Here is a 12,370-nt window from a genome sequence, read left to right on the forward strand (position 1 = left end):
TGAAATTTATCAACAATTAAAGACTTCATATTGCTCATCTTTATTTTATTGCATATTAGGGATCATGCAGTGCTCATACAGATATAGTATACTTCTTATACAGTAGTTCATGTCAAACATTCATATTTACTTTAAATAAAACAATCAAACAAAGCCTCATTTATTTGAAAAAATGCAGCTGGATGTATGTACGTACACTAATGACTTTACCAACCAATATAATGTTTGTTTTTTTCATCAGTGCAGATTTAAAACCTCTCAGCAAAGCTACACCGTAACATTTCTCTATCTACATTTCACAATCCAGCAGCGGCTCTACACCTAAGAAAATAATAATGTATTGCCATTTTCATTTGTGGACAGTTAAAACTGGGCCTATGCATAATATCATCATAACTTCCATTCTAATAGTTATCTGTTAATATTATTCTATCTAATAGACAACCAGCTATGCCAGTGTAACTGCCTAGAAACTATCATAAAACACAATGAAAACTGTAGGATGCAAGTGGAGCTGCACCCATGTTAACCGCTGTTTCTATCACAGTTTGAAATTGAGAAATAAGTGAGTTGAAAATAAGTGAGTTGATACTTGGTGCCTACACAGGGCTCAAAGTTAACTGAGTACCATTTCATGTAACTTGATACAGCCTGTAAAAACACTATGGTTACTGGAACAGGATATTGTTGTGACAAACTGTACAATGTGCATTATGATCACAAAACAGCCGAAGTAGTCACATGAAGCATGCATCACCTTATTAGTATCAGTAGGTTGCAAAACAGGAAGAGATATTTTGAGCAACCCAGTACATTTATACATTCAGTAACTTATACAGATACAACCTGCATATGGATGAAACCAGCAGTGTAATTCGGAATTTTTCAAGTTCTTTGATATACAGTCACAGGAGAAATTCTAGGAGTTAGCTAAGGTTTTTTAAGGTGCACTGCAGAGTAACATATAATCTACAAAACATGATTTGACATAATTAAACATTTAGATCTAGGATTGTAAAGGTTTTCTGAGAGTCACAGAAATAGATGTCTAAGATACTAGATAAGGATAAACTGGCTCTAATATCTTTCTCTCCAATTAATTTAGTTACCTAAATTTAAACTTTTCATCAAGTGCCATCGTGAGGTTAAATTAATTCAGTCAGCTGAACTTTGTGTACTAATTTGCAAATATTAGCTAGCTACCATGCTGAACTACACCACATGATGCTTGTTAAAAATGACAGCATAGTGACGAGAGCAACAAACACAACTGCAGCTAGGAAAAACTTGATGATGCAAATGAACACAGGCTTCCTACTGGCAGCAGAGAACAGTATGTACCTCTGTTGATGATGACAGTTATTTTGTTCAGCGGTTTTAAAAGAACGGCAACTTGTTTGGTTAACAAATGTGATGCATTGGTTTTTGCTCTATTTTGGCCAATGCAGACATGCGTGTGTTCCTTGACAGAAAGCCTGTGTTGTTTGGCACAGATGCAAGTGCAGCCCGAGCAAACAGCCCAGACGGAAAGCCTAGCTTTTCCACTAAATTAATCGTGTCTACATGCCTCAAATGTGTCACAGGTGATGCAACAAATGTAAATGTAAAGTTAAAAAAAAAAGAAAAAAAAAGACTGTTAGTACAACATTTAACCTGTGTCCTCATTTGTCTTTTGTGTACATAGTGGAAGTCAAATTCTTGGTGCTCTCACTTTTTCCTTTTGACTTTGCCTGAGTGGAGATACAAAAAGAATTATGACGCATGTTTAAAGAATCTTTAGATATAATTCTGAATATATACTTACTGCATAGATAGACAGACAGACAGACAGACAGACAGACAGATAGACAGATAGATAGATAGATAGATAGATAGATAGATAGACTTACCATTATGAGCTTGAACAGTTCCTCTCTGACCTGAAAGTAGTAACACAGATACATTACTTTATAAATCTGGTATGCACATACTAAGTTGCAGCAATTTTTAAAGCAATTTTTCTTTTTGAATGTTTCAAGGTATTTCATGTACATTAGACATCAGCATTAGACACCAGCCACTGTTATTAAAATAAAAATCCTACCTTTGTCTCCGCAAAACACCCCGTTACCAAAATGAAAAAACCCTGCAAGAGAAATGAAGAGTGGCAGGTTTTCACATTGTTTTTAGATGTAGATAACTTTCACTGGAAAATAAATAAATAAATAAAAAGAGCAACAGGGTTTGATGTTTGCAGAAATGTACAATACCAAAGTCATTATTCATGTGTGCTATGGTACTGGCAGTTGATCAAAGCAGCTGTTGATGAGAGGGCTGCAGAGATCTAATAAACTCGGATTAAATACAACTTCTTGCATATGCAATTCAGAACACATATAATGGATTCGTAATGTCTGAGTGCAGATCAGTTCTGGACCATGCCTATCTCTGGTTACTTTACAAGAAAATTATCTGTTATAAGCAGAAACCTTGAGTTAATTGTAATTGATAATGGGAGAGAAAGAGTGTGTTGCTTTACCTGGAAGGAGTTCAGGATGGTGAAAGTGTACCTCACAATGGTTTGCATGGGGTCATCTTCGTCCAGCGTAAGCAGAAAGAAGCCAATAACCCATGTTACTCCAAAGACAGGCGTTAGAAAGACCACCACTTTAATTATGCTTTTGGCTGTCTCCTTGTCATCTGCCTTGCTGTTGTCAGGGACTGAGGACTTCACCAGAGTAACAATGACGACCACCATGGAAAAGAGATTGGTCAAAATAACTGTTCCCACAGGGAGGATAAAAGCGTGAATGGAGCCCACCAAGAGTTTTTCATAAACCAGCCAACATGTTTTCTCATTATAGTAGCGTTGGTCGGTGTATCTGCAATACACGTAGCTGGACCCCACAATCAGGATTGGGAAAACGTAGCCCACGATGCTGGAGAGGAACATGAAGACTCTTTTCCTTAGCGGACTGAAGACAAAGATGAGCTGGTGGACCAGCATGACACTCAGGCACAGCATCCAACAGAACTTGGCCAAGAAAAACAGGTGTTTGCATACAGTTAAAGTTAGGCATAGGGTTTCACCGAGTTTGTCTGGGGAGGCGGAAGCCAAGAAACAGACATCGGCAAGCAAAAGGAATGTGGCAATATTCACCAAAGCTGTGTGACGGAAATGTGAAAGGTTGGTCCTGACCACAGCTGACCACACTATAAACTCAATGATGAGAAAGATCAGCAAGGAGCAAATGGACACCCCAAGGCCTACGTAGGTAATGATGTCCAGTTCGGGAGAAGGTACCTCACTCCTGGACATGAGGACAGAGAAGGAAGTGAGGTGGTTGCACTCACACAGTGTGTAGTTCTCATCAGTCTGGTTGGCAGAGCATCCTTCTTTTGACCACTCGTTCAGGTTGGTGTCCCAGAAGACACAGTGTGCCGTGGTGTTTAGCAAGTAATTGGGAAAGTTCAGTTTAATTTGTAAAGATGAATTACTGCTGTTCTGCATTGTGGCTGATAATATCAGGGGGTTACGCTCGGTTTTAGGGAAGTTGTTTTTTAATTTCTCCATTAGATTTTTCACAGCCACGGTTTTCACTAATCCGGTAGTATTTTCAAGAGTCACATCGATGTCAAACACAGATACATTGCAGGAACTACTTGAGCAGAACCTAAGGTCTAGGTTTGAACTGTTAAATCCATTGCTGTTGTTGACCTTGACATTCTTCACCAGATTCTCCACAGACAGAAGGTATGTTGATGACATATTATAACGAATTGTTTCATTTACATCAGTCCAGTTGGATTTCAACATGTTGCTTGCAGCATTCACCAAATTCTGAAACAGAATTCAACAGAAGCATTGTGGTGCATAAATCTGTTGTATTTGGGAAATATTTCAGTAAGCTGAGCAAGTTATCTAAAACAGTATTCCCCAAATCCAAAAAACTTATTACTGAGAATCTTCTCCAGCCAGTAAAGTACAAGGAAATAAGTGAAGCCTAGTCACATACAAAAATTGCCCATTAAGACAAATCTTGCAGCCAGCAAACAACATTTAAACTTACTCAGTTGGCTAACTGTGAGAATCAGAATTATGTATAGTTTTAGTACACACAGAGCTTCCTGAGCCCTAACTTGTTGTTGACCAACGTTTTAAAGCATCTTCTGAGGCTTTACCATGAAGATAGTTTTGTTGTTACAACATAACCTGATTCTGTCACGCAGATGTACACATGTATGGGGGAAGAAAACCATAACCCTAGACCCTGGTCTTAGTGATTCATAGCTTTTACCCAGTAGACAGCTTTAGCCCAGTGGGTAGCTTTAACCTAGTGGATAGCTTTAACCTCGTGGATAGCTTTGGCCCAGTGGATAGCTTTAAAGGTGCCATGTGTAAGAATTGAGGTAAAAATATCCAAAAAAATGAGCTACACACATCAAAAGAATGAGAAGAAATAAGGGCGATGATACCATTAAAAAAATGACAAGGTATAGTGCTGCAGAGATATCAACCTGAATTAGCATGCTAAATTACTAGCTACAGCCCGACAGGTGTCGTAATACCAGTTTTGGCCATGGGAGGCGGTATGCGGGCAACATAACCGCCAGCCAAACTGCAATACACGAATAACTCGCACGGCTTGTGGGCGTACTTGAACCTGGTGTCAATCGTGTGGAAAGTACAGCCCACTACTAGGCCTACATTTCAGTTCAGGGAAGAGAGCGGAAGAATGGCTGAAGCCCTTGGCAAGAGACCCTTACCACCACCACAACCACCCGCTGCAGGGAAAAAAACGCGCTCGGAAGCACAAATAAAATCGGATAAAAAAAGGAACAGAACCCGAGTGAATATTGGCACTGCTTTCCATCGCTGGAGACAACTGATGGACATGAAAGAAATGAGGTTCGACTCCGAACTTGCAACATTTCTTTTGGATTGGTAAGTAAGATGCTGTTAGTATTTCGCTAGAAGTTTGTTTGATATGTTTGTGTAGTTTTTCGGGAAGTTATAACATAAAAATGTTTCGAAGGCTGTTCGGTAAACGTGCTAATGTTAGCGATGGCTAAGCGTAGCTGTTAGCGTTTGATAGTTAGCTCTACCCACAGATCCGATCCGGTTTTCACCTGTTAGGCTATCTACCAAGCTGATGCTAAAATGTAACATTAGCTAAGAAGCTTGAAATGTCTTCGATGATAATGAACCCCAAATGGACGCACGAAACTTAACGGAAAACATCGCAAGGTGTAATGAGACCGAATGTTTTTGGTGACTAATGATAACTTACTTAATTGCTAGAAGAGGCATTGCTAATGAAAATCAAACGATATACATAAAAGATCATTATAGGTCCCGTGAGAATCGGTAGTTTGGCTGGCGGTTATGTTGCCCGCATACCGTCTCCCATGGCCGAAACTGGTATTACGACACTTGGATATTTTTACCTCAATTCTTACACATGGCACCTTTAACCCAGTGGATAGCTTTAGCTCAATGGATAGCTTTAGCCCAGTGGAGAGAGATGGAGACTGCAGCTGCACTGCCCTTGCACCAGGGTACCATCTAGAAATTGAACCTTAAAATGCACAATAGTTTTACTCCTCACAAACAAGACCAGTAGGGCTGATGTGGGAGGTGAGCACTAGGTTAGTAACTTAATTTTTGTCATGTATCCCTGCATTTGGGTGCCAAATTAACAACTACAGACCAGGGTGGTGATTCATGGCAACACTGGACAAGCATTTTTGTCAAATCTTTAACACTATTTGCTTTTTGCTTGACTTATTGTTATCCACATGCAGTGTTATTCAGTTTGTGTTGTTCTTTCACTGTTATAGTCGAACAGAGAGGGAATGCCATTTCAGGTTACTTTACTTTCTGTCAAACCCAGTGTAGATGGGTTCTTCTCCCACTCCACGAGCTGGCTGAGTTTTAGAAGAATTTGGTTACTGAGGTACATCAGGTGCTTGTGTCTGTCAGTATAGTAAGCACAGATAAGTGCTTCTATTGACTACAACTACATTTATTGTGGATTAAATATTCCCTTTTTTTACACTGGTGGAAACAGCAGTGTACTGTCCAACTCATCATGACCAAAATGCTATACTGAGGTCACAAGATGACAACTAAAATATCTTCATGGACAAAGGAAGCAATGGAATATGGTTAAAAGCTGAGGATAAAAAAAAAACAAAACAAAACAATGACCCCATATAGGACCTTGTGAGACAAAGGTGCATAAAAGTAAAGCAGCTTACAGGAAAGACATTCTCTGACAATTGTATGTTTTTTGTTGCCGAAGCCATTGTGTTTAGAACACTGATGGAAGCGGCGACATCGGCTGATCCTCCATCTCCACCAGAGCTTGATTCAGAACTGTTCTTGAGTCCTTCAAATATATTCAGGGCCCCCTCCTCGGACGCCCCGAGTCCCTTCAAGAAGTTCTTAAAAAAGAAAAAAGAGAAAAAAAAAAGCATACAATTAAGTTCCACGCACAAAATCTTGAGGAGGACTACAACCCCATTTTGAATATCACTGTGAGACCAGACAAACTTTTTTTAATTTGGAAGGGAATTTTACATTTGACACCAATAAGGCATGTGGACAGGGGCATGTTTCCCACTCTTGTCATCACCTCTACTTATAACAACTGTGGTAGCATCTGGTAATTGTGGATACCATTGATATAAGATCTTAGTTACTCAACAGTTTGGGGTGTCCGTAGTTTTCCGTAGCTACGCCGTCAAATTGCTAAGTTTAAGCTTATGTTATCTCAGCCGCAGAGCACAGAGATGGAACTTGATTTATACTGCTGTTTGTGGTTGCAGTTTGTCAGTGATTGCTTTGAACATAGTAACTCAGGCAAATGGAGTTTAAACACTCATTTATGACGTGCGTGTCTGATCAAATCCACGATTCAAAAGTTGTATATCACAAGAAGTAAAGCCACACTCACCTCAGCCGAATCTACGACTTTGTTCAGCTCTATGCTGACGCAGGAGGAGAACACGTCCTGCCATTCATTGTCAGAACCACAAGTGCGTGATAAATAGCCAGTCCTGCCCACTGGACATGTCCGATTAATCACAGTATTTCCCGTCGGGGTTTTTGGCCAGATCACTCCATTAAATGTGTCTTCCTGGCAAGCTAATGCACCCTCTTGAAAAAACAACAACAATGACAAAAAAAAAAAACATACAGCAAAGGAATTATTAGTTAATGCAAGCGATATCAGTGCAAATAGATTCTAAATAAAGTCATCCAATATAATTTTATACTACAGACAAGCTGGAGTCAAAGCAGTTTAAATGCACTGTTTTCACAAATAATGGACAACAATTACATACCATAGATTACTGGGATGTCCACTCGTGCACCTTTACTTTGGTCCTTCGAGTTTATAAACGTGATATTGGTATATTGCGCAGTAGTGATTCCTTTGTCGCAACTGACATCAAATTTAAAACTGTAGACAATATTATTTCCATCCCCTGTAACAAAAAAATAATAATAAAAAAATAATAACGTTAGCTTTGGGGTTGTTTGTGCATGTGAGTTTTGAAGGAATAGTGCCAACTGAAACACGTGTCAGTGATATTATTTGAAGCAGGTCTGTTTTAGATATTGGAAAGAAGAAGACAGATGTGAAGAAACACTTTAGGTTTGTCTTACTTCTGTTAGTTAAACTGGACTCATCACATTTGTGGCACTTGACTACATATGTCTCTGTTGTATATGGGATGGTGGCAGTGACCTGCACAGTTTTGTTTGGGCATGCCACAGTGAGGGGGTTCGTTTTCATGGTGATCACATCAGGTAGGAGAGTCACATTCATCTCAGCCCTGGCTGTATGCCTGACCGACCCAATAGTAAATCCACACTCGTATGTGCCTGTAGGGAACATGTACGTACATTATTTGACTTGAAATTAGACATCATATCAACACTCATATCAATTTCAAGCAGTCAGTAGGGGAAAAGCACTCAGAGTATTAAGTAAAACTACCAATGTAACATTTTAACAATTGCAATACTATTACATTGTACTGTACTGGGATTCAAATCAACAAATATTTTGTTCTGATCACGAGAGCACTTGACAGAATATTGTCATAATGTTGTATTTAATTAACCTTGGTTCAGTTTGCGTTCACAAGCTAGTCAAGATAAAGGATTTGAGACGTACCCACAACACTATGTTCTTTGTCACCACTTTGTGATTGGTCATAATTATGCAGGAAAAATTGTATCTCAATACAAACAGGAAATAATCAAATGTGCTCTCTTCCAAAGACTCATCAGGTAAACTGCTGGTTATATAATTATAAGGTGGTCGTAACTGGCCCGTGGGTTTACTGCAAACAAACCAGTCTGGGGAGCCATTGCAACCAGGCTGAGACCAACCTCTCTAACAGGACTCAGCTCGGTTCATTTGTGCAGAGTGAGATTGCGCTCGCGTCAGCCCAAATGAACCAATCTTTGGGATAAATGAAAAGGAAAGGAGCTCAGAATGCTTGTGTGGTTTAATGGAAATTTTATATCGTTTTCTTTGTCCACTTAAGGCCAATTTAATACCAGTCACTTGTGGTTTGGATGCTGCAGCCTCTCTGAGGGATAATAAACCATGAATTCAGGGGACTTCACTGGCCTATAGTCATCAGATCTGTATCCAGTGGAATGTGAGAATGATGTGATGTAACCATGTCAAAAAAAAAGGAGTAGAAGGAAATTTTCCAGTATCTTGTGGAATCTACAAGATGGAGAACTGAGCGTATTTTGAGAGCAAAAAGAGGAGGAACTAGACTGTATCTGTCTTGATCTTTGTACTGTGTTTGTTGAGTGTATTCTGATTTCTTAGAACTCAGGAAGTTTTACTTTCATTTCAGTATTAATTCAAGCATTCAACATTGTTAGTGTGACACATGTACACTTGCCTGTCCAGATCCCTGTCACATTCTTGAGTGTAACATTAACACAAGATTTGTATTCTGATGTTCCACAGCCGCTGTCCACTTGAACCACACTACCAGTATTGAGCTCAAAGCGCTCATTCTTCCTGGTCATGTTCCAGCCAGCTCTGTCTGTGTCCTCTTCAAATGCGCAGTTCAATTGTGGCGTAGATCCGTAGCACACTGTCGTCTCTGGGGCAGTTATCGTGACCATTCCTGTGCAAAATAAACACACAAAAACATACAGGCTTAAGATCTTAAACCTATGCCCGAGATCTTTAACCCATGCTCAAGATCCTAAACCTGTGCCCAATGTCCTAAACCTATGCCCAAGATCCTGACCCCATGCTCAAGAGTGTGATGTGATGAAGTCACCAGGTTACTCTTACAAAAAATGATGCTTAGTAATACACTGAAAGCACGCACTACACCCTAAAAATAATCATGATCTGAAAAAACACAGTAAACTGTAACACATTTTACCAACCTAGAGTGTCGACAAAAACTTCAGCGAGAAGGATGGTTTTCAGTTTCGTCACTACGTTTTGAAGGACAAGGGTGCTGAATTTGACACTGACAGGTGTCTCAAATGTGATTGGCGCGGATGTCCTTTGAGGAAAGATGAACAGGTAATGATAAAGTGTCCATTTGCATGTCCATATCTGTATGGTATTTCGTTAAGCTGTAAAAACATATGAACACATCTAAAGCAACATTTGAAAGAAGTTCCTTTATCCATTTTTACGTAAATTGGCTGCTCTAGAAAAGGTTGCCAGTGCACAAATAGACAGCATTACAAAATATCCAAAAAAAAGAATTTGGGCAAAATGATACAGTTTGTAGACAGGACTGCAAAATACACATGGTTCTTCCTTCTAAAGTGTATTGTGTGTTGTAGCATTTTCTATTTTTTTTCTTCAGAGCGCTCTTCCTTTTTTGTGCAGCCACTCTGAACGCTTCTGGTTGAAAAGAGAGCTGAACATACACTGTATGTTGCTGGTGTCATGCTTTCATGATATAGTCATCATAGAATCAACATCTAGATGCAGCATGGCATCATGTTATTACTAATTTTGCACTGACATTCAGATTCCTCTCAGGAAGAATTACAAGACCTTTAATATATAAAACTATTAAATTTGACTGCAGTGTAATATTTGTAATCATACCAGGTATTCAATATAATGTCTACATTTAAAACAGTGGGTTGGGGGGTTTTGAACACAAACTATTTTGTTTGGTGGGGAAAAAAGGTGAAGATTTACTTCAAATTGTGTCTGAAAAACAAACAAATTCCTATCTTTGTACTATACCCGTTCACGTTCACCAGCTGCACGGCATTCAGTCCGTCAAAGGCCTTTGTAAGCTTTGAAAAGAAAGAGCATGAAATCGTTTATATTTGGTTCATGTATCATACTGGCAAACACTTTCAGCAGTATAATAGAATGTTATGTTGTGATGATTGTGAGAAGTACCAGTTCAGTTTTGGTGTCATCCCACGTAGTTTTAAGATCATTGAAGATTATTGATCCATTGATGTGAACTGTGTTGATTGCAAAGATTAACACTCGTTTTAGTTCTGATATCAACAACAAACATATCTTCCCGCACAGCAAAAAGCAAATCTACCAACAAAAATGGCACACACACTTTCAAATCGTCTTGACCCTTATTCTGTTGTGTCAATAAGTACAGAATGCCATGAAACATGTGTACCAGTACTACAAAAATGACAGGATACTTGTCACACATTAGGGTGGTTACCGTTGACTTTGGCAACGCAGAGTGGTGTGATGTCGGAGACATTTCCTGTGCAAGTTGTCTCACGGCAGCAGTTGAAATTGTAGCACACTTCGTTGCTCCAAACATACCCGGAAGAGCAGTTGCAGCTGGTGTCGTCTCCAATGATCAGGCACTCTAGAAAGAGAAGCACAAACATAAAACAGAACATTTGTGCTTTACTGAGTTTAGTTCTGAGTGGCAACATTTACATGGACTATAGTATTCTGCTAATAATCACAAGGCAAGAAACTTCATTGTCGTTGTAACGTCATACGATTGTTTGGAAACAGAAATGTCTAACGTAACCCCTTCAGTTGGAAAAGACTGATCGGACCTAATTTTCGACTGAACTGCGAAGAACTGAACCTATGATGTTCTGCTCAATAGAAAAATTATCTCTGTGTGGAATAAGTAAGTTCTTTCTATTGACCTACGGGGGGAAGAAACAGGAAAAACACATTCGTTCATCTTTTTAAGCAGTGTTTAAATAGATGAACGAATGAATGAAAATGTGGGTCCATCTAGGTCAGGGGTGTCAAACTCATTTTAGTTCGGAGGCCACATATAGCCCAATTTGAATTCAAGGGGACCAGACCAGTAACAATATAACCTATAACTCTACAACTACAAGTCCATTTTGAAAACATTTAATGAGCTATCCCTTTACAAAACGTTTTATGAAAAACGTCTTCCATAAGTTTCTGCACATTGCTACCATCTGTTGTTGTTGTGTGGTTCTGATTCTCAGTGTTGTGTTATGTCCACAACTGTGACTAAAACAAGGCAACCCCTAATGGACAAATTAGGAACAGCAGTAACTTTTATTAAAAAATTGCAGTTAATGTCTATATCATTTTCACACTGCAAATTCAGCCTGCGGGCCATCACTGGACCCTCTGGTGGGCCAGTTTTGGCCCCTGGGCTGCATGTTTGACACTTCCAATCTAGGTCCATCATTTTAATTAGAAAGTTGAAAAACAGGTAAATTATGGGTACACACATGGGTTCCCCCTGACTTAAGAAATACTTCATGCCAAACCTGCAAGAATCAGGCTCCACCCAACAAAATAAAACTAATAAATCTAATAAATTAGACGTTATTCTAGCACTGCACTTTATTTTTGTAACTCTTACCACTGAATTATTGTTTCCCATTAGATGTCATTAATTTAATTTAATTTAATCTGGATCTCTCTATGCCTCTCTCTGTTTGTGGTTACTACATTTGTGTGGTTCATTATTCAGAATATGCTGACAACTGAGCCAAAATGAATTGCCAAAAACATCAGTCCTCCCGATGGCCACTTGAGGCTGGCTCTAAAAACAAGTAAACCCCCATATTACAGCAGAAATAAACACGTTACCATCTTGCTACATAAAATAATTTTTATCTCTATAGCAAATTCCCCCATTCCTGACAACTGTACCGGCTGGAATTTTCATCTAACTCATTTGCTTAAATACACAGTGGTCACTTCATGGGACGGCTATTTAAAAGTAATTTTCTGTACTGCCGAGGATTTGTTGCTATGGCTGCATGTTAGCCAGCACAGTTCATGTTTGTGCGTCATCCCTTACACAGACATAAAAGTCGGTCACTGTAAGTACTAAAAAACAAAAACTGTTCTCAAAGCCAAGATGGCGACCAGGACTTCAG

General features: G+C 39.2%; 1 protein-coding gene across 1 annotated transcript; it reads right to left on the reverse strand.

Annotated features, from left to right (window-relative positions):
* Window positions 1–1,563: 1,563 nt before the first annotated feature.
* adgrf3b (adhesion G protein-coupled receptor F3b) lies at window positions 1,564–10,930 on the reverse strand. Its single transcript, XM_084560994.1, has 10 exons — window positions 10,696–10,930; window positions 8,882–9,219; window positions 8,396–8,459; window positions 7,509–7,873; window positions 6,939–7,229; window positions 6,241–6,426; window positions 2,519–3,820; window positions 2,084–2,125; window positions 1,890–1,919; window positions 1,564–1,730 (listed from the first exon to the last, which is right to left on the reverse strand). The coding sequence occupies exons 1-10, from the start codon at window positions 10,916–10,918 to the stop codon at window positions 1,662–1,664; spliced, it is 2,910 nt and encodes a 969-aa protein (XP_084417120.1). The 5' UTR covers window positions 10,919–10,930; the 3' UTR covers window positions 1,564–1,661.
* Window positions 10,931–12,370: the final 1,440 nt, after the last annotated feature.

This window comes from Chelon labrosus (assembly GCF_963514085.1).
Source record: "Chelon labrosus genome assembly, chromosome: 14".
Classification (NCBI taxonomy): domain Eukaryota; kingdom Metazoa; phylum Chordata; class Actinopteri; order Mugiliformes; family Mugilidae; genus Chelon; species Chelon labrosus.